Source organism: Leuresthes tenuis, unplaced genomic scaffold (assembly GCF_036924035.1).
Source record: "Leuresthes tenuis unplaced genomic scaffold, fLeuTen1.0.hap1 SCAF_9, whole genome shotgun sequence".
In the NCBI taxonomy this organism is placed as follows: Eukaryota; Metazoa; Chordata; class Actinopteri; order Atheriniformes; family Atherinopsidae; genus Leuresthes; species Leuresthes tenuis.
This window is the reverse complement of record NW_027325363.1, coordinates 7,315,751-7,337,881: the sequence shown is the minus strand read 5'-3', so window position 1 is coordinate 7,337,881 and position 22,131 is coordinate 7,315,751. Positions and strand designations below refer to the sequence as shown.

The 22,131-nt window shown below is 38.7% G+C and overlaps 1 protein-coding gene across 2 annotated transcripts in view; it reads right to left on the bottom strand.

The window, feature by feature from the left end:
• Positions 1–19,402, bottom strand: part of LOC140314069 (cell adhesion molecule 2-like) — a 144,557-nt gene extending 125,155 nt beyond the window's left edge. The window contains exon 1 of one of the 2 annotated variants that reach the window (XM_072392099.1): positions 19,028–19,402. In XM_072392099.1, coding sequence (XP_072248200.1) covers positions 19,028–19,088 — 61 coding nt within the window. In that variant the 5' untranslated portion in view covers positions 19,089–19,402. The remainder of the gene's footprint in view (positions 1–19,027) is intronic. The other variant, XM_072392100.1, reaches the window with a different exon arrangement.
• Positions 19,403–22,131: the final 2,729 nt, after the last annotated feature.

Genomic DNA, 22,131 nt, shown 5'->3' with positions numbered 1-22,131 from the left:
AAGATGATCTCAATTTTTAATCATTTCTAAGCTTTGAAAATCCTGAGCGGTTTTCAAGAAATCAATTTGTCATTTCAAAGCAACCTTCTCACTTGTGAAAAAGCTTGATTTCCTAGGTTCACTGACATATTATTGGGTCCAGATCCTCATTTCTTCGAGATATTGGGTTTCATAAAATTTCTTACTTTGAAAATAATCTACTAAACTCAGATTGGTTACACCTCTGGGAACATTACCTCGTTGGAAACTTAAAAACTGAAAGAATCTTCTCTTACAAACTGACACTGGCTCTTTAATTGTCTCTTTAATACTCGAAAACACTTTGTTTAATTGCCTAAAAATTATTCAGTACATCTAAACACATCATATCCTTCCAGTTGACTCATCAATAGTCATCAGAGACATCGGCTTAATAGTCTCACCAAAAAAAAAGAACCTATGATTGCCATCCAAGTCTTTATTCACAGCACAAAAGCCTCCCACAAGTATGTGTCCATTTGAAAAGTGACTGCAGATTTCCACAGCGAGTCCATATGGTCCCTGTATTTATGAGGTGATGAGGCCTGCTCCTGGGTTTTCAGAGTGGTCATTATGTGGAGGATGCTGCAGCTCCAGTGGTTAAGGTCACCTGGTGCACACTGGATGTCCTCATACTCCAGCACAACTAGGGGAAACTAAATGTATAATCATCTCTGAGTCTACGGAATCAAGGGTCTGTCAGGACTGGCCATTACAAGAGGGCCCGATCTGGCTTCTCACCCTGCTATTCCAGCATCACAATCCCGATTAGTACATCTTCCCTGTGGTATTTACTCAAAGATTGCAGATATAGCTGACAATGGTGAAGACAGGACTCAAAGATCAAAGTTTGCCTGTTCCGACGTCCGATGTTATATTTTCTGCTTTATTTTTCCCTTTCATTTTAAAAGTTAAAATTAAATAGGGTTATAATCCTGTCAGCAGAAATTCCCTTTGGTTCTGTGATAAGAAATACAAAATTGCTACAGTTATAGTTGCTGAAGATTGAATTAATAGACAGTAGAAAGTCAAGACTGATTCAAAATTTCAATGATCAATTAAGGTTCAATTAATAGTTTTTAAGCATAACTGCCCACAACTCTCTGATCCTTGATTTTATCTTAAGATAAACACATAAACTGACAATATTCACAGCTTCACATCACCCCAAATTATCAATCCATATCATATTATGGTATAGTATTTGAAAAAATCAATTTACATGGCACACGTCTTAAGAATCATCATCATACGATGCTCAACAAGTTTGGGTAAGTGCTTTCAGTCATTTTAACTGGTGCATTTATGTAGGAATTAAGTTCTTATGGACAAAAGAAAAAGCTTGTTCCAACATCATCTGTGCTTGCTTTGAATTAATTGAGTTAGCAGGTCTGGCTTCCACCGTGCTGTCTTCTTTTTTACTCCTAATATTGACTTGGATTGGACCTTCCTGTGTAATTTTGACTTGACCCACTGCTCACAATCGTTTTGAAGATGTAATTACAAAAATGTTTTAGAAGAAAGGATAATAATTGTGCAACTGTTAAAATTATGCATGCCTGGAGGTATTTGATTTGGATAATCAGGCTGCAAGGTCACTGTCCGGTTTCAAATGAAAGGCTTAATGATTCATTGATGATAAATACATGTTCGACGAATGCAAAGTAAAGCCCCTCCGTTAAATTTAATCAGTGGGTGTACTTAAAGCCCAATATCACTATAAACAATGGGTATAGTTAACATATGCAAATCAAGGAAATACACAATTAACTGAAACTGCAGGTTATGTCACGATCCATGTATATTTGTGTGTGTTTGTGGTTAGCTGTTGGGTCTCTTAGTTAGCTTTGCCATTTCCTCAGTTCCCTGCTTCCAGTCATCAGCTCCACTCACTTCACCTGTGTTTCTTCCCTCAGCTGCCTTCACTCACTAATCACCCTCCTCTGCATTTAGAATCCCGGTTGTCATTCAGTCACTGTCAGATCCTCCGTCATAGCAACCCGTGCTTTTCCCCGTTTGTCTGCTTCCTTAGGTGTTTGTTGTTTCCTCTTGTTTAGTTTTTTTGGTATTTCCAGCTTGGCTGTGGTTTCTGTTATAATTAAACCATTTAAGTTTCCTCCTGGCTCGGGTGTCTGCATCTGGGTCCTCCTTCGCCTCCATCTCCAAAGGTGACAGGTTATGTTCAAATCTGTCATTTCGTCTCCTTTTTTTTTTTTTAAATGAAGTCTACGCAGATCAATGTTTGCTAAATCAGTGAAACGTTTGCTGAATAGCCCTTTTTGTCCAGCTTTCCTTCAGGTTATTTTCCCTTTGCACTCACAGTAAAAACAAACAGCATGATTATTTAAATCACAAGCTAATTTTTGTTTCTACCTCTCTGTTGACAACAGGGATTATTTCACTTACATCTATGAATCTTTTCCACACCACTATCTTTTGTCTCGGCAGCATTATCGCTATGTTCTCGTGAAGTTCAGAAACTTACAGTAAAGTCCACTTTGGTATGCAGCCTTCTCAGTCTAAAAAGGACTCAAACTGTGTCTAAAGTTAGTCGACACACAAAATGAAAAAAGTTAATACAATCGAATAAATTCGCCCAAGTCTCAGGAAAATTTGATAATAAAATGGATTATAGTCCCTGCATTGTCAGGCTGGGAAATACGACCCATAATTCTCATCACTGTGTTTCATACTGAAAGGGGATTCATGATATATTTCAGTATTTTCTATAAATATTTTGTGTTATAATGATTAAAATGATATCACATCATACCAAATATTTCCTTTTGCCTTGTCAGCCACCATCATCTATTTGTTTGCTTCTCTTCTGTCGCGCTCTCTTGCACTCACCTACAGTAATTCAGTACAAAACATTTCCACTGGAGCCTTTCTAATCTCTGTTTTTCATTTATGTTATTAACCCAACAACAGATAACAGAACCAGTCTGAAATAGTGACTGAGATACGCAGTCCATTAAGATGAGTTACAGATTCTATAACTGCAACATCTGCAAAACAAAGTAATCTCAGACAACCGCTGAATGTGCCGCTGCTGGAGTTGGCAGAGAGAGGCATGAGAAGAAAAGCAGGTTCTCAAACTGGCTGAGCTTTTGTTGCAGCTTTATTGTGGAAAGTAGCTACAGTTTGTCCAAAACCTTTCGGTGCTTTTTTGAAGAAACCTGGCAACAAGTTTGAGGCAAAGTTATAATCACATTGTTTTCTCACAGCGCCAGAGGAGAGCTGGGTATGGGGTTGTGTGCAAGTGTTAAAAGGTTATCTGAAACAACACTAATCACAGTTTTTATACAGTGTGCAGAATAATTTTTCATATAGAAAGGAATTTACTGTAATTTGGCCTCATAGAAGACACTACAAATACAGGTCTGTGGTGCCTGCAGCTGGCTTTGATTGCATCCACAGAAGAGTATAAAATGGCTCTTAGAGTAAACTAATCCAAAGATGCTCGGAGTGTCACACTCATGCAGCCGCTACATAGAGAATATTTTGCCAACTCCTTCTGTGTCTTAGTAAACAAGCTTTAATAGGGCTACTCTGAACACTGGGAGCTCACTGATATTAGGTTGCTTTCCCTTACAAATTTTATACTTATTTTCTATGTAAAAAGAAATATCTGTTGAGGACACAACAAACCAGATCACTTACATCAGAAGTACATTGAATACATAAGCAACAATGCGCTGCATTATGCAACATGTACTGGTTTAACCTTTATCTTATATCCGCTGTAACCCCTTTCACATAAAGGAAACGTGGATATCTTACATAACAACGCTTTGTGTGTCTTCCTGCTTCTCACCTTCTCCTTTACCCGTCTGCTCTTAGCTAAAGGCTTCTTTTTTCTTTTCTTTTCTATCTTTTTTTACCCAGCAAAGCATGCTCTCTGGCTCTGAGCATTGGCATCTCTTGCATCTGTATGCAGCTCTCGTTCACACTGCTGATCCCTCTTTATGAGGACATGAGTTTCAGTGCTTTTATCCCCCACCTTCGCTTGCAAATATGCTTGCATCCCAGTATCTACACTCCGTCTTTAGAGACCTGTGGGGAGCCTTTAAAGAGGAAGTCAATAAAAAGGTAGAAACATTCATGAACTTAAGTTTGTGCTTTTTGAGTCTTTATTCAAAAGTTAGAATTTGGGATGGCATCTCTCTCAAGCAGTTTGTCAGAGCAAAATATTTCTATTTGTTAAACTACAGCAGAAGCAGAATTCATATCTAATATCTCACAATGTCCTCACGAGAAGGAAAAACCTATAAGATAAGAATAATCAATAAGAATATTACTCAATTCTGAATTAAAAAATTTAAGTTGAATGACTTGTGTGCTTAAATTAGCTGTTTACTCTGAATTGTTGGTTTACAAAGATATTAGCGATTTTCTCATTCACAAATAAACCATCAGTGACAACATCCTATTCACTGAATGACTGCTTCTCAAAACAGATATATATAATACTGACGCTGCGTTCGGGTTCCAGGTTCGATCTCCACCCGGGCCTTTCTGCGTGGAGTTTGCATGTTCTCCCCGTGTATACGTGGGTTCTGTCTGGGTACTCCGGCTTCCTCCCACCGTCCAAAAGCATGCATGTTAGGTTAATTGGTGACTCTACAATTGTCCTTAGGAGTGAGTGTGCGGTCGTTTGTCTCTATGTGTGGCCCTGTGATGGACTGGCGACCTGTTCAGGATGTACCCCGCCTCTCGCCTGATGCTCGCTGGGATAGGCTCCAGCCCCCCCGCGACCCGACTGACGGATTAAGCGAGTATAGAAGATGGATGGATGGATGGACATTTGCATCCTTTTTTTTTGGCTTATAAACATATTTTACCCTGTAAAATAGTACCTTATAAAATCAGTCTCTCACACTTGCAAATCATTTTATGAAACGTGTGTTTTAGGCAATCGATTTCTATATCCTTTACATATGTGGTTACCAAGGAAAAGAGATAATAATTACATGCATAAAACATGCCTTGTTTAGTCAAACGCCAATCATTTTTTTGCAACTCAATTATGCAACAATCATTAAATTGTCATTAAACAACATGACAAATGCAATATACATGTCTCTATATTTTAAAATGAACCAAACAGAACTGGCAATTATACTTGCTGTATGAACATGTTGGTGATATTTCTCTCAGAGTTGAGTGAGGAAACAATAAACTGAAAAAACATCAAGAACTGATGTTGAGGGACATTGTTGCTTCAGTAGTTTTATCATCATTCAGTGTGCTTCTGTCCTCTGTGCTGTCATCTGAAGTCTCAGCTTTTCTCCCTAACGCTGATACCTCCACCTTTTCTCACAGAATCTCATCTGTGTTTCTCTTAGAACAGACCTGAGGTTATTTCCCTTCCCAGGGAAACTACCAAACACATTTTTCAGCACACTGCTGTCTTTACATTTTTACAATCTTAAATGTGAAAGGGCTCCATATTTCATAACACTGATAAAACACCAACACATTGACCTGAGACTCTTCCTCTCTCTGACTCCCCCGGTCTGTCTGAGCCCAGCTCTGTTCTGTATGTTGCTTTCTCTTCATGACGCCTTTGTGAAACATTTTCAAAAGGGCTCCTCTCACTCCTCTCTTACAGGGACTTCTTCAAACTGTCTTTGATATACCAAGGAAATGTACTTATTTAGCATGTTAGTACCCTGAAAAATGACCATTTTCTTTTCTTTTTTATTTACTGACCCAGCTGCTTATCAAATACATACATAAAAACACAGACATTACACACAGTGGCAAGAGGAGCAACAACTCTTCACTTCTTTCCTAAGATCTGTAGCAGATCTGTGTTTTTCATCAATGTGTATAAGGCCAAAATGCTATGAACCCACCCAGAATTTAGAATTTAGATGATTATGTGTCTTTCTTTCTTTCTTTTAAGTTTCTTTTAAGTTGCTTTAAGGCAGCAACCTAATATACAATAAGAAAACAAGAACTTCACTATTTAGGGTTTTAAGTTTTGAATATCAAAAGACACGTTTATTTAGATAATGCCCATGTGTTGTAGGTCAAATCCAGACCTCTGTAACAGAGAAAAGCACTTGAAAATTGGTTAAAGACTGACCAAGTTTCTGCAGCAGCATGTGCAGCATGAAAGACGGGATTCAGGGGGAAAAAAAGCTGATTTATTGTGTCTTAGTAAAGAAAATTGTTCATTACATAATTTGTTTTGACTAACATGTTACAAAGTAGTTGCTCTCGTCTGCACAGGAGGTAGCAGGTTTACTGACAGATAGAAGGACTTAAGATACTAAATTTCTAAACATGAAAGTTTACTGCCACTCAGAGTTTAGTAGTTCCTGTGATAGATAGGTTTTAGGTGAACTTCAGACTAAACTTTATGACTATCTCCCACTGGGTTCCTAATAGGTTTTCCTTTTCTTAATTCTTATTTATTTTCAGGGTCTGTATTAGCAATAAACCATATCAACCCAAAAAGCCATGAAATGCTAAATATTACCCTTGAATATACCTTGAATTTGTTATGATTTGCTGCTTGTAAGATGTGTAACATATTCCAGCAAGCTATCAAGTTTTCAAAGATGGCGCAACAGAGTGTCCTTTATCTGGAGCTCAGTCGTCAGGCTTGACTGCTGGACTGAGGGGCCTTTATGAGCACAGAAACCAAGTGATGCAACGACTGGCTGTGTGAAACTGATGGACTTTCTGTGTTGACACATACAAATATTTTTTTTACACCTAAAAGATTAGAAGATATAGTTTCATACATATCAAGACTTTGTGTGGGATTATTTTAAAGCTTCACTAAATTAGATTTTGTAGCTCCATAGTTTGGCATTATTTACTGGAGATATATTGTATATTTACAGAGTTTCATCTCACTTTATTAAGCTGTCATGGCTAAAAATAATCATCACTTCTACACTGCTGTCACCTCTCTCGAAAAGGAGGCAAATTTCATCAATTCCCAAATATTTTAAGAACCACAAACGGACATATAAATACAATACACTCCACAATAGATACTACTTTGACAATAAAGGCAGATATGAAAGTAACCAGGTAATAGCCATATTTTCAGCTTCAGTGTATTCGAGGCAGTGTGAGTACAGGCATGTTTGTATTGACATCAGCTAGGTTTGTCTGCTCAGTGCACAAATGGACAAGATGCAACCAGTTTTCTGAACTGCTGTTGCCTCCTTGAAAGATCAAGCATCACCACTCTGCAAAGAGCACGTAACCTTTAACCACTCCTGAGCACATGCTGATTAAACTAAAAAATATGTGTTGAATTTAGAAAACAATAAAACCTCTATGAAATGCCTAATTATTGTCCCCTAATCGGTCTGAAAGGGTCATATGAAATTAAATGAATGAATGAAATGAAATAAATTCTCTATTGTACATCTTTGAAAGATAAGTAGCATATATCACAATTAATCCCACCTGTGACAATCTCCCTCATGAATGAGGACAACGCTCAAAATCCCTGTTGTTTTGCTCTGTCTTTGAATCGAATATGGAGATTTTTCTCTTCAATCTGACCTGGAGATATAAAATGAAATACAATTTTTCACCATCGAAAAATGTGATGATTGTAAAAACTACAAGCTCTCTGCTAAATGGTTCACACTAAGCTTCTATTTACCAATTTTCAAAAGCATACTATGTTGTCAAAAGTTACTACTAGCTAGCAAGCCAGACGGTATGACAAGAGGATGGAGAGATTTCTTCTAAATTCCCCTGCTGCTAGCCATGAGCTTAAATTTTTCTAAAAAGCCTATGTTTATCATAATAAATAAAGTCCACTGCTCTACCAATCAGTCAAGCTACTTATCCAGAAAGTGTAGCCTTGATCTCCCCCAGCTTTGTTTGCGTGTGCATGCACAAACCTGCAAAACTAAAATCTCCCTGCAACGAAGACACTAAAGCCCCACGTTTTTTTTTAAACATTTTAAAGATTACTCACCATATAAAGCTTTCATTAGAAGGGAGTAGTGGTAATTGAATAAGATAACACTGAAATAGAAAACCGAGTTGTCATCATTAGCGTGGCATACGCCCTGCAGGTGTGGTAGCTTCAGTCTGATCAGAATCACACTTGTCACATCTGAGAATATCGATATGATGAATGCACTAATTTATATCATGAACAACATGTAGTTGCAGTCTTAACATTTACCACTTCAACGTGTATCCAACAAAATTCTTCTTCTTCAATTCTTCAATCTTAAGAAAAGACCACAGAGAGAAAGCTTTTGTGCCGTGTCAATGTGCTCGCAACACTAATGCATGTCTAGCCCAAGGTTGTCTAAAATGGACAGACGGGGGGGTGTTGGACAACTGCAAGTGGTTTAGTAAATTTGAATTTGAACACCTTTTTAAAAAAATAATGGCCACTGTATCCTAAGGGTATTAGAGGAACAAGCATTCACATTTTAATCCTCAAAGATTTACAGCAGGAAAAAGAAAAAAAGAAATGAGAAACCAAAATGTGGCTCACAATATTTTATTGTTCACAGTCCACATTGAGCAAACCTCTCTTTTCCATTGCCATATCTTCCCTCTTATGTAAATAATGACTGCTTTGGCAAAGATGCCCTTTCTGTGTAAATAATTTAAAAAAAGGAAAAGCTTGCTACAAGACAGCAGAATACTTGAATGGCATATAGCTTCAAGGTAGTACAACACCCACTGTGAAAAAAAAAGACTTTCACAGATTTCGTGCCTGTTGGGTCAAACAATTGTGTGTTGTAGTAATTTCTGAGGAAAAAAATCTTAAATTTCTTCAGTGACAGAAGGAGAAAGGAGAGATCATTACGAAGTGTAAATGAGATTCACAGACTCATCCATAGTCGGGCATACAGAGCACAACAGAGATGAAGGCCAAGACTGAATGGTAAAGGTCAACACTGCAAACAACAAAAAAATTAGGTATATGCTTCATCTCAGACACAGACTGTAATGTATAGAATGCATAAACCTCATTCAGAACAAATGCCTTCAATATTTCCAGCAGCACAGCAGAAGTTTCTTCATTCGCACCACAGAAACTGTGAAATTCAACATTAAGATTGAGCCACATACAGACTTCACTGTACGATTTGAAAACTATTATCTTTGCTTGTATGTTTGCATAGCTTAAATATTTGTACAGTTCAACAGCATGTAGATACTTCCTTTTGCCTTTTACATTCTGTCTCAACTCCTCAGCAAACCATTCTAAGTTATTCTATATCTAATCATCACTTTAAGGGTTTAGTTAATTGCTGGGGGGGGGGGGGGGGGGGGGGGGCAACTGTTGAAAAACTCATGATAAAGTGCCCCCTTGGGAGCCAAAACGTGTGCTAAACTGCCCTCAAGTGCCCTCTTGAAAGCCAAAACGCATGCTAAAGTGCCCTCTACAGTGGTAAGAACACGCTATATGTGCCCTTTTTTTCTTTCCGCCCCTGCCCTTCAAAAGGTTTGTGCACGTCACTGAACATGTTATTCATAGTAGAACTCAGAAAACGTATCAAGTGTTGAAAGGGATCCATTTTACTGTTTAACGCACAACATTGTTTGCCGTGCCATCCACAAATCGAGGTTAAAGCTCTATCAAGCAAAGAAAAACTTATCTGTGAACAGGATCCAGAAACACAGCTTTGGGCCAAAGCTCATTTACCATGGACTGAGGCCAAGTGGAAAACTATGAAGTGGTGAGATGATTCGAAATTTTACATTTTTTCATTTTCTTTGGAAAACATGGATGCTGTGTCCTCTGAACTAAAAGGAAAGGTACCATCAAGCACCTTGTTTAAAAGCCTGCATCTCTGGGGGCATTTGTGCCTATGGAACAGGCAATCGTACAGGCAGCGTCAGTCCTCAAATACACAAAGGTTTTAGACAACATGTCAGCACATGTCAGCAAGACAATGCTCATCTACTACAACAGCATGGCTTCATATAAGAGTCTGGGTGCTAAACTGACCTGCCTGCAGTCCAGACACTTCACTGACTAAAAACTTTTGGCACATCATGAAACACTGAACACTGAAAGAAGACCCAGGACTGTTGAACAGCTACAATTCTATATCAGACGAAAATGGGATAACATTCCTCTCCCAAAGGTCCCGCAGCTGGTCTCCTCGGTTCCCAGACACTTGCAGGGTGTTGTTTAAAGAAGAAGGGGTGATACACAGCGGTAAATGGACATTTGACGGGTCTCCAACGGTTTATTGTTTTTTTTTTTATTATTGTTTTTGTAAATTAAAGACTTTACTACATAAAAAAGATTAACTTTATCCTGTGGATCACATGGCTCACACCAGCATACACTGCTATCTGAGAAAGCCTTTTCATTAGATAAACTTTTGATTTCTATACTTTGCTTCGAAGTTGTAGCGTGCTGTGTGGTAAGAAAATTATCTTCATTACAAAAATCCAACAATCCGATACTTGACGTGGTCTTTAAATGATTACAGCCCATCACACCAATGAAAACTGTCAAACCTTTCTGTTCTTACATGAAGACTTAACACCTCAAATCCTCATAGGCCCCAGCTGGAAAAGCTGGCAGTAAATGTCAAGACATGTTGACCTCGCTGTCTGAGTCAGTTGGACTACATGTAAATTCTGTTTCATGTACAATACATGCTGCAGATATGTGAAAGCCAGCCTCTTCAGGAGCATAAAATGGATGCAACCACCCCTTTAACCACTTTTCTGTGTGACCAACTGTGGCATTAAACTTATCATGAGTATCTTGAGACAGTCTTTTTGTCAAGAAGAGAAGTCTCTTGACCTTTTTTTTTCCATCATATATGAGCCAAAATAATCTTTAATAGTATAATTGCCCTTACAGTCTATCAACTTCACTGATAAGCTTATACCCACTCAGAAAGGCCATAGAGTGCACAAGTGCTATGATAAAGAGCATGGCAAAGGGAGACTGACAGCATGCTGTATACTGTTAAGGCAGTGAGCAGCTAATTTAAAAGCCCCTTCCCCACTTGTCTGAGCATATTTGCCACTGGCTTGAGGCTTATCCCTACAGATGTATATCTGTCAACAGAAAGCAAGCAGGGCACCAGAAGCTCTTTTGGAGCATTTTGGTCCCTTTACTGGATTATCATTTGCAGTGGCATATAGCACAGCATCAGAGCCAGCACTTGGCAGCTGGGAGACATTCTGCAGGGATAAGCTAACCCTCAGCAGTGGGGTATGGGTATCCTTGAACGTAAACCTCCTTCCTCTGCCATACCTTGTCGTGAGCCTCAGCTAGCTTATTCCTGCTGACTGATTATTCTAACCCACAGGAGATGTGCTCAGGCATACGTCTCACAGGCTCCCTGTGTCTCACAGTGTGTGGCATTGTGTGCTTCCCCTTTGCTTGAGTCCAATATGTATCCATTTCAAGAGATTTTCATTGCACTAGGGTCCACACTGAAACAGAACTTGATTTCCACAAAAAATAAGAAAAGAAATGAGGCATGGTGCACTAACCACCACCCTACAGTACATTTAAATTACTTTGAAACTGAACAGGTAGCACAGTTATTCATATTTATGTCCACTGCCAGAGTGTTAAAAGCCTCTATTGGAATCAAGCATTTTAATGGTAGGAATGACTACTCCTAGGTGTTTTGTATAATAGTCCACAAGGCCTGTGACTCAGACAACTGTCAGCTACACAAAAAAGCAAAGAATTGATCCTTGATCTAATTCTGATTCTCTAAAGTCCCGCTGTGTGCAGCATACCAAACAAAAACTAGAAAAAAAACGCTGTTTTTATCTGGCTTGCCTATTAGAATTTTGTCCTGGAAGAGTGCAAATGATGCATCTGAATGATGGTGTTTTCTAATTTATCACATGCTTACATTTACGAATGCATAGAAGGTGCGTGGAATTTTTCCCCTCATTTTCAGAAGAGTTACTGAAAAATGATTCAAATGCCAATTAATTTCCAAAGAAGTTAGGACAGTTAGTTAGAAAATAAAGAAAGAAAAGCAAAACAAACAAAATTGAATCATTTCAACACTATATTCAAATTAATTCCTGCAAAGACAACCTATCGAATGTGAGCATTTTGAAAGTGAATGGTCATTTTGAGAATCCAGCAACACATTAAGATAAATAAATTGAAATATAAATAAAACATGATCGGATATAGCAGCAGCATCCTTGAAAGCCTAAGCCAAATAAGGGGTAATGATTCACCCATCTGTGAAAAACTGCATAAACTACAAAGAATTTGCTTCTCTGTTACATAAAATCATTGAAAGATTCAGAGTGTCTTCGGATATCTCTGACACAAGACTGAAAAACAATTCAGAGTGGCCTTGATCCTCTGGTCCTCAGACAGCACAGCACTAAAAACAGATACAATTCTGTAGTGGCAAACACTGCATGGAGGTACAAACATTCATGTAGACAATTTTCATTTAAAAAAACACAGTAAGTCGCTGAATCCACAAATGCAAGTTCAAACTCTGCCGTGGAAAGAAAATCATTAATCGTAAACATGATGCAGATGTGCAGCTGCCATTTCATAGACTGAGCTCATTTAAGATGGAGAGCAATGAAATGGAAAAATCTGGTCTGAACAATCAAAATCTGAAATTCTCATTGTAAAGTACAAACAAAAATGGTCCTGCTAAAGCAGCCCGGTCTCACCAGAAAAGATGAAAAAGGTTGGTTTAGAACATAGTGTCACAATCCATAGCTGTAAATGGTGAGATGGCAACATATCCCTTAGCTGTTGTTTTCTGGGGGGTAGTGTTAATGTGACATGGCATGAATCACAACCTATAAATAGATTTCTGTAAGTAGTGTAAGCAGCTATTTTGTAAAATGTAGACCAAACAATGTAGATCAAGTCTAACCCTCATCATTAACTTTCAGCACGTAACCCAAACCATTTGTGGATGAGACTGCAGTATAGATAAAGCAATCATGACTGGGAGAGTAAGTGGAAAAGTCTAATGATTGTAGAAAGCGTTGTTCAGGACACATATCAAGCGAGCTTACATGAATGTCTATGGATTAATGTTATCTGTCATTCCTTCCTCCCTCCTTCTTAGCATGTGTGCCACATGCATCTTCTCGAAAAGAGGAGACAATAATGCTAGTTATTGATACAATTATAAAGCCAGTGTCCATGATGGTATGAGGGTGCATTAGCCCATTAATGCTAACCGACATCTAGAGGTATTGGAAGAATGCTTTTTCATTGGGTCTAAATGATTTGAACATCTGTGTAGCAGTGATCTGCTCCTTGATGTGTAATTCGCTTCACCGGGACTCTTAATAGTCAGCACGATGGTAACAAGCTTGACGTGAAATGAAACATCTGAACGCACTAACTTCAATTGAAGTGTTCACCAATAAAAGTTGTTTGAGCTCAACTTGGCAGTGGTCAAAACAAATGTGTCTTGAGCCACGGGTAACACTCGCTGGTTGCTATTAGCTATGACATAATTGCTAATATGAATGAAGGAGCGTTTTAACATTTTTCAATGAATAATTTTAAGGATTCTCATTCAACATGGTTCTGGGAATGAGATTGAACATTCGGAATAATATTACATGAATAGAATTATTACATTTTATTGTTTCAGGCATGCTGTTAGAAACCAGATGTTATTATGAGAACCTTGATCTACTGGTCATGAGTGTGTTGAGGGATCACGTTTGGTGGTACGTCATCATTTCTGAGATAATCAATAAATTTAACATATTATTTTACTATATAACAACTTCACACAGTTTTCCAACCGTTTATCTGACATTTATATTCTATTAGTTATATATGAGAAACATGAAATATATGTCCTCGCCATTTAAAATGTACGGCTTTTCTCTAACAGCAATATTTAAATGGACTAATCAAAGACTTTAAAAGACAGTTTTACATTTTTAATGACTAGACTCAATTCCCCTCCTAATCAGAGAGGAATGTTTTCAGTAACATTACCAACAAACTATTCATCCTCTACCTCTTTGTCAGTAGTTTTGATGTCTGTGGATTTGATAGCAGTTAAAATATTTTTTAAAAAGAGCCACTTTCATTTATCTTCCGCTTTGCCCTCATTACTGCCCCCACACATCATGGTCAAACACACACCAATGCTTGAATGTCACCTGTAGGCTATACTTGCCAAAATGTCTGACAAGATAAGACCTGATGAAAGGCTCCATGCTCAAACAAAGTTCCCCTGGCAGTGTGGGAGCTCTTTGGGTTTTGTAAGAAGGAACATGATGAAACACTTGAGAAGAAGGAATATCACACCAAACCAGAGACTGCGGCCAATAAAGAAATGTGCAGATCATAAAACATACATCGACAGAACAAGCAGCCCACAGTTCTGCAAAGTCAGTAAATATAGCTGCACCACATGGCTAATTAGCATTACTAGCCTGACTGCCTGCCATTGTACCTGATAACTGCCTCTGACAAGTCTGTCTGGTGTCTTCATTAGCTGCCTTCGGTGAAATTGGTTGTGATGGTGTGATGATACATCAGCACCTCAGAGAGTGACACAAGTTCCCACTAATGCACATCTTGGGGCAACAGCATCTCACGGAGAGTGGGAGCACGAGGCAAACCAATTTGAAAAGAGGAAGCAATATGATACATAATGTCACACAGGCTTTTTAATAATTTGCATAGCATAACATTTGTAGGTTGTAGTTATAGATGAGCAAAAATAGTAATAGCGTAGGTCTTCGAAGAGGATTCTGCATGAAATGACTCACAGCATTATGGTGCATGAACAGAGAGCTGCTGAGGCTGAAGTCTTGTCTACAGAATCACTGCAGTATGTGATGCGGTGCACTGCAATTTAACTGTCGATTAAGCCGTAAACACACAGAAGATTCTGCTCCCTATTACCTACGTCCAAGAGGTTATGTTTTCTGTCCCATTTGTTTGTTCGTCTATTAGGCAGCATGATATCTCAAAAACTGGTCATGACTTCAGTGGAATCAATACTGACAGCTTAAGCCACAACCCTACAAACCCCAGTGTTAAAGACGTCCAGGAGTTGTTAAATCTGCCATCACATAGTGATTACTTTTTTTACTCTGAAATCCTCACTTGCTTTACTTTTGAAAACGTTCTAATGGTTAAATATGTTCTGAAAAAAAATCAAATAGTAAAGAAAACGTCAATAAACTGGAAGACTGTTTTTCTTCTCTCGTTAATCATTTCATTAACCTCAAGTGAATCTGCTGTACCTGTATATAAAACTGTGTATAGCTCCTTCTATTTCTCTGTCAGCAGAAGCAGTAAGCTGTTGCTTATACCCTTAGGTCATGGTGTTAATAATCTAAATTTATTACATTTAATACCTGGACACCTGGAGATCTTTTTTTAATCAAATGTGTAACATTTAGGGGGCTCTACTGATAAAAATACAATATGATATGTATCATAAAATGTATTAGACCCAGAGAAAAGTCAGGGGAAGATAAGAACAGCTGTGTTATCCTAGAATGAGACAGAATGAGAACTGTGCACGTCTTCTTCTTTGCATTCCACCACAGTCCACCATCATGTTTCTACATCCCAGAACACTGACCCTGTTCTGTATCTTCAAAAGGTGTTTCTTTTTTTATTGTATTTATTCACTTATGTGCCCGTTTATTTACAACACCAAGTTTGTCCTACATGCATGGAGAAAGGTGTCTGAATATTGAATTTGACACAATTTCCTACTTTACCTCTAGGTGTCACTAAAACTTATATGGTGGATCTATCCATTAAAACAGTTTGCTGCCTATGTTTTTAAATTTTAAATTATATTATTTTAAAAAATAAATAAATACATTTTTATTTGAGTACGATTTTTCATGCATGAATTTTTCTTGCAACTGAGTCTATTTACATTTTATCTAAATAAAAAACGGAACACTTTTCCTACCACTTGTATCGAGTAACTCTCCATCTCAGTTTCTTGCAGCAGATCCTGTTCCTGGTGCAGATTAAACATTTCAGATGACTTTAATGACAGATTTGGATGATTGCACATGCTTTCTGTCTGTGTCTGTTCTTTGTTTGCTATTTGTTTGATTTGTTGTTTGATCTCTCCCATCTCTCCAAAGCAAGCTCTGTGATTTAGACTTTTGGGACACTAGCCTGGACATTTCATGTGTCTAAACCTTAGCCTCATGACATCAATATTTTAAACAGACCTTGAAGTAGACATTATCTTCGCAGAAGCCTTGTACAAGATCAAATTCTCTGTGCCCTGTCCTGTCTTCATGCTCATGCATAAGAATAAGTGGGCCAGTTTTCCGTGGACATTTTTTTTCTCAGAACCTCGTACCTCTTTTGTCGAAGCTTGTGATTTTAAAAGCTTTATAGCAAAAAAAAATGCTGCCATAACACATTTTGGGTGCTAGGTGGCTGATGTCCACTAAAAATCAGCAAAACCCTTTTTTTAACATGTGAACTGAGACATTCGGGTAGGCTCACAACTATACAAGAAATGTTTCATATGGTCCCTGAACGAAGATTTGCCTTCAATTACTTCTTCCAGAGTGGCTGTTGCTTAGAAGTAAGAGCAATCGCCGAACAATAGGAAGGCTAGTGGTTCGACTCCCGGCTTCAACGTGTCAATGCATCTTTGGGCAAGACACTGAATCCCACATTGCCTCCCAATGTGTCCATTGGTGTATGGTTTGTGTGAATACATAAAAGAATGCACTGTGTAGCACTTAAGCTACGAATAGTTGCTGTGAATAGTTCAGTGTCGCATGAAGTACTTTCAGTAGTCAGCTAGACTAGAAAAGGACAGTCCATTTACCGTTTCCAAAGCATAACTAAGTTTTTTTAGATCATGTCATACAAGCAGCCAGCATTTTGAATTTTCATCAGGGTAGATTTAAAGTTGTTTTTACTGAAACTTGAAATTTGACTGAGAAAGGAAATCTGTGACAGTGACTATTGAGTCAAGTTATTAGTTATTGTGTTGTAATGCTCTTTAGACAAAAACTGATTGGAGAACTCTTTCTTTTGTGTGCAGTCAAGGTCTGCTCTCAACAACCTTTAAATATTGATGCTATAAAACTCAATTTAACATTGCCTCAATCAGACTGATAATTACTTTTGGTTTAACATATTTCTTTACAAAATAGTACAGAAAAGCCAGTGAAGTTAGAGGTGATGTCTCACAAGACACAGTCAAAGAATTTCTCAGTGGTCACTGCTTGCAGGTGACAAAAAAAAAGTTTTATGGTTTTATACTAAATCAGACTTGAATGGAGGAAAACTGCCTGCCTTGAGAATAGAACATTTCTGAGATGAGATCACTCTAAAACACTATAAATTAGCAGTTAACACAACACAGTTTGAAGTTAATGAACCAGAAAACAGGCAAAGTCAGGCATGCCTATTTAATTACAGTCACAATCCTCTCAAAAAGGGCCACATCTTTAGGGGGCATGGTGAGAGGTGAATGTGGTTGGATGTCTCCTCAGGTCACACCACATGATGGCATCTCAAGTTGAGCAGCTCCTAAGATGAAACAAAACTGTGGGGCCGACACTTGCTCAGCAAGTATGCCAAAGGCATGTACACATCAAGGCTGAAATAAATTAAATTCTAGTTGTAAAAAGAGAAAATCTACACCTAAGTCTTATCAGATGTATCACCATTACACTGCTGAGTATTTGAGTTAAATTTAGCCTCAGTTTTGTCAAACACGTAATAGCTTGATACTTGGAGTTAAAATGTCATAAGATGGTTTTCCGTGTAGAATCTGATGCTGATTTAGGACTCATTTGAAAACTGATTTTTAATGCAGTGAGTCAGTATAAAAAATTTATTGAGCAGGGACTCTGATGAGCCATAGGTTCCCTAATGATAGGATGAACTGTGTTTGTTCTGGGAGCGGGATTTTATTATAGGAATCCTTATTAGAAGTGGTTTAAATCGATAGAATTATTCCGACATGTTAATGAAAATAATCTCTCTGATCACTGGTCACTGTTATTATTAATATCAGTAAAAGTATACTGGAACAGCACTGACAATGACATCAGTGCCATTTGGGATAATAGTGCTTTAAACTCATGTAATTGCTTTGATTTGGTAGTTTCTCATATGGAACACTTTAACAGCACCCCCACTGCTTCAAGCAGTGGTTAAGTGAACTGGTCGCCTATAGGGCGGTGGCTGCGCAAGCATGTCCAGGGGCGGGACGGTCTGCGAAGAGATGGGCTCCTGTCATGAGGACACATAGGTTCTAAGCTGCAGGCATCACACACGCAGTCTCACCTCCGTTTGCAAAACCCCAACTTTGAATGCGCGACAACATGATTTGCACGGTGCTGTAATGCATAGCAGCACTCCAGGAGAACGAGTCCTCACACACACGCATTCACACAGACACTATTCTGCCTGTAGGACAGCGATCATACTACTAACCAGGCTGGAGACAAAAGCTTCCTGACATGCAGTCCATGCCCTATGAAGGACTTGCTTTAACGTCTGCAAACTCGCGGATTAAGAATAACGATTGAGATTAAAATAGAGGAACCCGACAGTAAGAATGTAAGAAACCCCTCAAATGACACCGGAATCAGCAAACAAGACGCACGCCACCAGCCAGGCTACTGTAACCTTTCCTGCATCTCTGTGTCAGCTCGGGAGACATAGATGAACAGATAAACAGTAGGCTACGGTCGATTCATCCGCAGTCTCGTGTTTTATCTGACACTTAATCCCAAAGGGGACGGCGACATCCAAGTTGTCACCGACACAAAAACTTGTGCAGCCGCATTCTGCTTTTCCTTACATCGCACAATTCAACTTCCAGGCATTCCAGCACACTCGGCTCTGACAGCAGATAACGGCAGCCGTGCTGCAGCCAAAACTGCTGCGCAAACACACATCATGTTAAAGGAAAAACAACTCTCTTTGCGTTGAATAGGCAGCTTGCACTCACGTGCACAATGGTCACAAATTATCTTTACACTTCAGGCAGCCACATCCGCGCACACCACGCCCGTCTGTACGGCAACATCCAGTGCTCACCTTTAAAGACGCTTGCACAGAGGCTGTAAAAGATGAAGATCAAGTGCAGCTTGACAATCATATTCTTCTCTTTTCCTTCACAATTTTACGTCAACACTCCACTGACGCTTGACTCTTTTTGTCTTTATCTCTTTTTCTCTCCACTGTCAAAATGGACTTATCCAGCTAAACGGCGCAGTTTCTGACTGACCAGAGTTACATGAACTCTGCTATTTTTCGGAGAGGTCCCTGTGTAGTTTTCGCAGATCTGGGGGCAGTGATCACTGTAGTGAAGCAGGACGGCAGAGATGCTCGTCGGCAAAGTGCAGCTCCTGCTTCCCTTTATTGCCTTTCACTTTGACTCGCTGCAGAGAGCAAGAGTCCCGCCCACGCTTTTTGACTAATGAAGACGCTTCGCCAATGGAAAACACCTAGAAAATACTTCTGATCTCTGGTAAACAATTACACAGTGTGCATAGTTACTTTCGTATATCCATTACGAGAAAAAGGCATGCGGAATTCTTCCAAATGCCAGAGCACAACACGCTGCTGCAGGATTATGGCAATAGTTAAAAGGTCCCTTATAAAAGAGTCTCTCATAAGATCTAATAAGATCATATGTGACCAAAGCTGGGAACTTCTCTGTAGGACTCCAAAAGGAATTCATGATGATGATCTTGTTGAGTTACTGTGAGTTTAAAGTGCAAAAGGGGAAAGTAATGTATAAAAATACGGCAATAGCTAGCAGGATTGCAGAACAGTTTTCCTTTGTTCACTGTATTTCTAATACAAGGAAAAGGACAGCGTGTTGTACCTGCCCATGTTGTGTGGAAAAGACACAGCAACTTTCCCAGAGGTTGTGACCCGGTGTCTGTCAGGAATGAGTGCACAGGCACAGAGGAGGTTAATAGGCTCCTGGACATCCTTCTTTCTTCAAAGGTTCCCATGAGGAGCAGAGAAACAAGTGTGACCATCCCTGAAGACAGAGGTGTGTGTGTGGGGGGGGGCAGCTCCAGCCAGGAATTGTGTTCTGAGCTGATCGCAAGGATTTTACACATGGTTTAACATTCTGCTGTGTGAATTTTTGCAGTTTTGCACAGTGGCCTTGCGCACCACTCCCATTTCAAATCAAATCGCTGACCTGGCTGTACCACCTGAGAAAAGAGGTGGTGCTACAAGCATAGGCCAGGCTACACCAGTTCCCTCGTAGGTTTAAATCAAAATGACATATCTTCTAAATGAATTGTCTAAACATGTAATTAGTTGGATCACTAATTTTTGCAGAATAAGACAAATGGATGCATTGTTTTTTTTGCATGTTGTCATCAGAATGAGTCAAACGGGAACCGCTCTCATTCAGTGGCGTTTGCTGATGCTGCGTTTTGGCCTCTTAACTTGGAATCATGTAGGCACATCTCTAATCCCAGTGGAGCCACTGATGCCTTTCTGAACTGTAAACCTTGAAGGACTGAGTGCTCTTGTGTGACATACATTCTCTTTACAACTCACTTATAATTCGGAGCAGAACCATACAAAGCCAATTACCATGAGGATGAGGGTAAAGAATCAATCCCTTGTGTCCTGAAGGTCAGTTTCTAGTCATTTCATTAGATCTTTGGGAACAGAATTCAACTCATGCACCTTTTTAACAGCGAGAATTTATTGACCAAGTGGGTTCAGCAGAAAAGCATGGGGTGCTGACACAGATCTGTAATGCAGAGGAGCACGTTCCCCTTTGCGTTTATCTCTGGGGCATTATATTGCATTCCATTCTGTTCTTTGTGTCATTTATAATGCCCAGTTGTGTGCACTGTTAGATTTAACAAGGTCACCAGCTACACTTGAGAATCCCAACTACCTGTTATGATACCATACAATAAAATAGCTTGAAGTCATTTCAAATTCAAGCCTGCAATGTGCAAAAAAGGGAAATCAAAACAAACGGCGAGACTAAAGTAAAGGTTCCGATGGTTTTCATTACTTTGCATTAACTCATTACTGAAAGCACTTAATCCTCCTCACTGATCAAAACACAACTTTCAAGACAGACTCTGTGGAATCCATTTCAGAATGGACCTGAGTGACTGAGAACGTGATGAATGCTAAATTTAAATGATTAACCTTTAAACACAGGATCAGGAAGTGGAATGATCATTTTGTAAGTCAAGGAGTATATATCACACAGCACAACAAAATCCTGATTTAAATATTCATAATTTAGGACTTTCATAATCCAATGTGTCTGATACATATATGCTTTTTTCCTGTCAGTATTCAACTGGGAAATAACGGCTGCTCTCTCAAGCTTTGTAAAGTCTGAAATTGAAGTGGGCTCAGAGTGTTATGTTATGTTTTTCTCAGGAGCAATATTTGCTATTGATGGTGAGAAGTAATACAATTCCATGTGTTTATGGCCTTATTCATAGGACACCGCGAGTCAGCACTCCAGGAAAATGTCTTTATATATAGTTGAATTAGAAGTAATCGCTTAGATACCTTGTCTGGAGATGTATACCATGCCACGATTACTGTTTTCCAATAAAAGTCAAACATATTTGTCTGATCGCATCACCTGTTTAACCTAATACATGCTGTCCAGCCAACAAGCTGAAGAGTCAACAAAAAACTACACAACTATTCCACATGCAGATAACAAGAGGATATTAACTCTGAAATTGTTTTAGACTTAAAGCCCTCACATGTGTACATATATATATATATAATTTCTCATGACTGAATTGAACTTACAGCAAATAAAGAATAAAATGCAATGCAATACAGCAACTTGTCAAGCTGTAATGTCTTAAATCTCGAGACTTGAATTTCTAATTAAAATTTTTCTAATTATTTTTTTATTTTATTATTATTATTTATTATTATGGCTATGGCTCCTTGAGCTTTGCTATTTCTATTATTTTATATTTTGTACACTCTTACTAGCAATTAACATGTTCTTAAATCCCCAGCAACACATACTTGTGAAAAAGTAAGTACACCCTCTTGTAAAACTAAGAGTTTATGTGTCTCAGATGAACAACACATGATATACTGTACTACATTTTGTCATTATTTGTCTTTTGTCGTTTTTCTGGTTTAGTCAATTCTTAGGTATTTGGTATCATGTT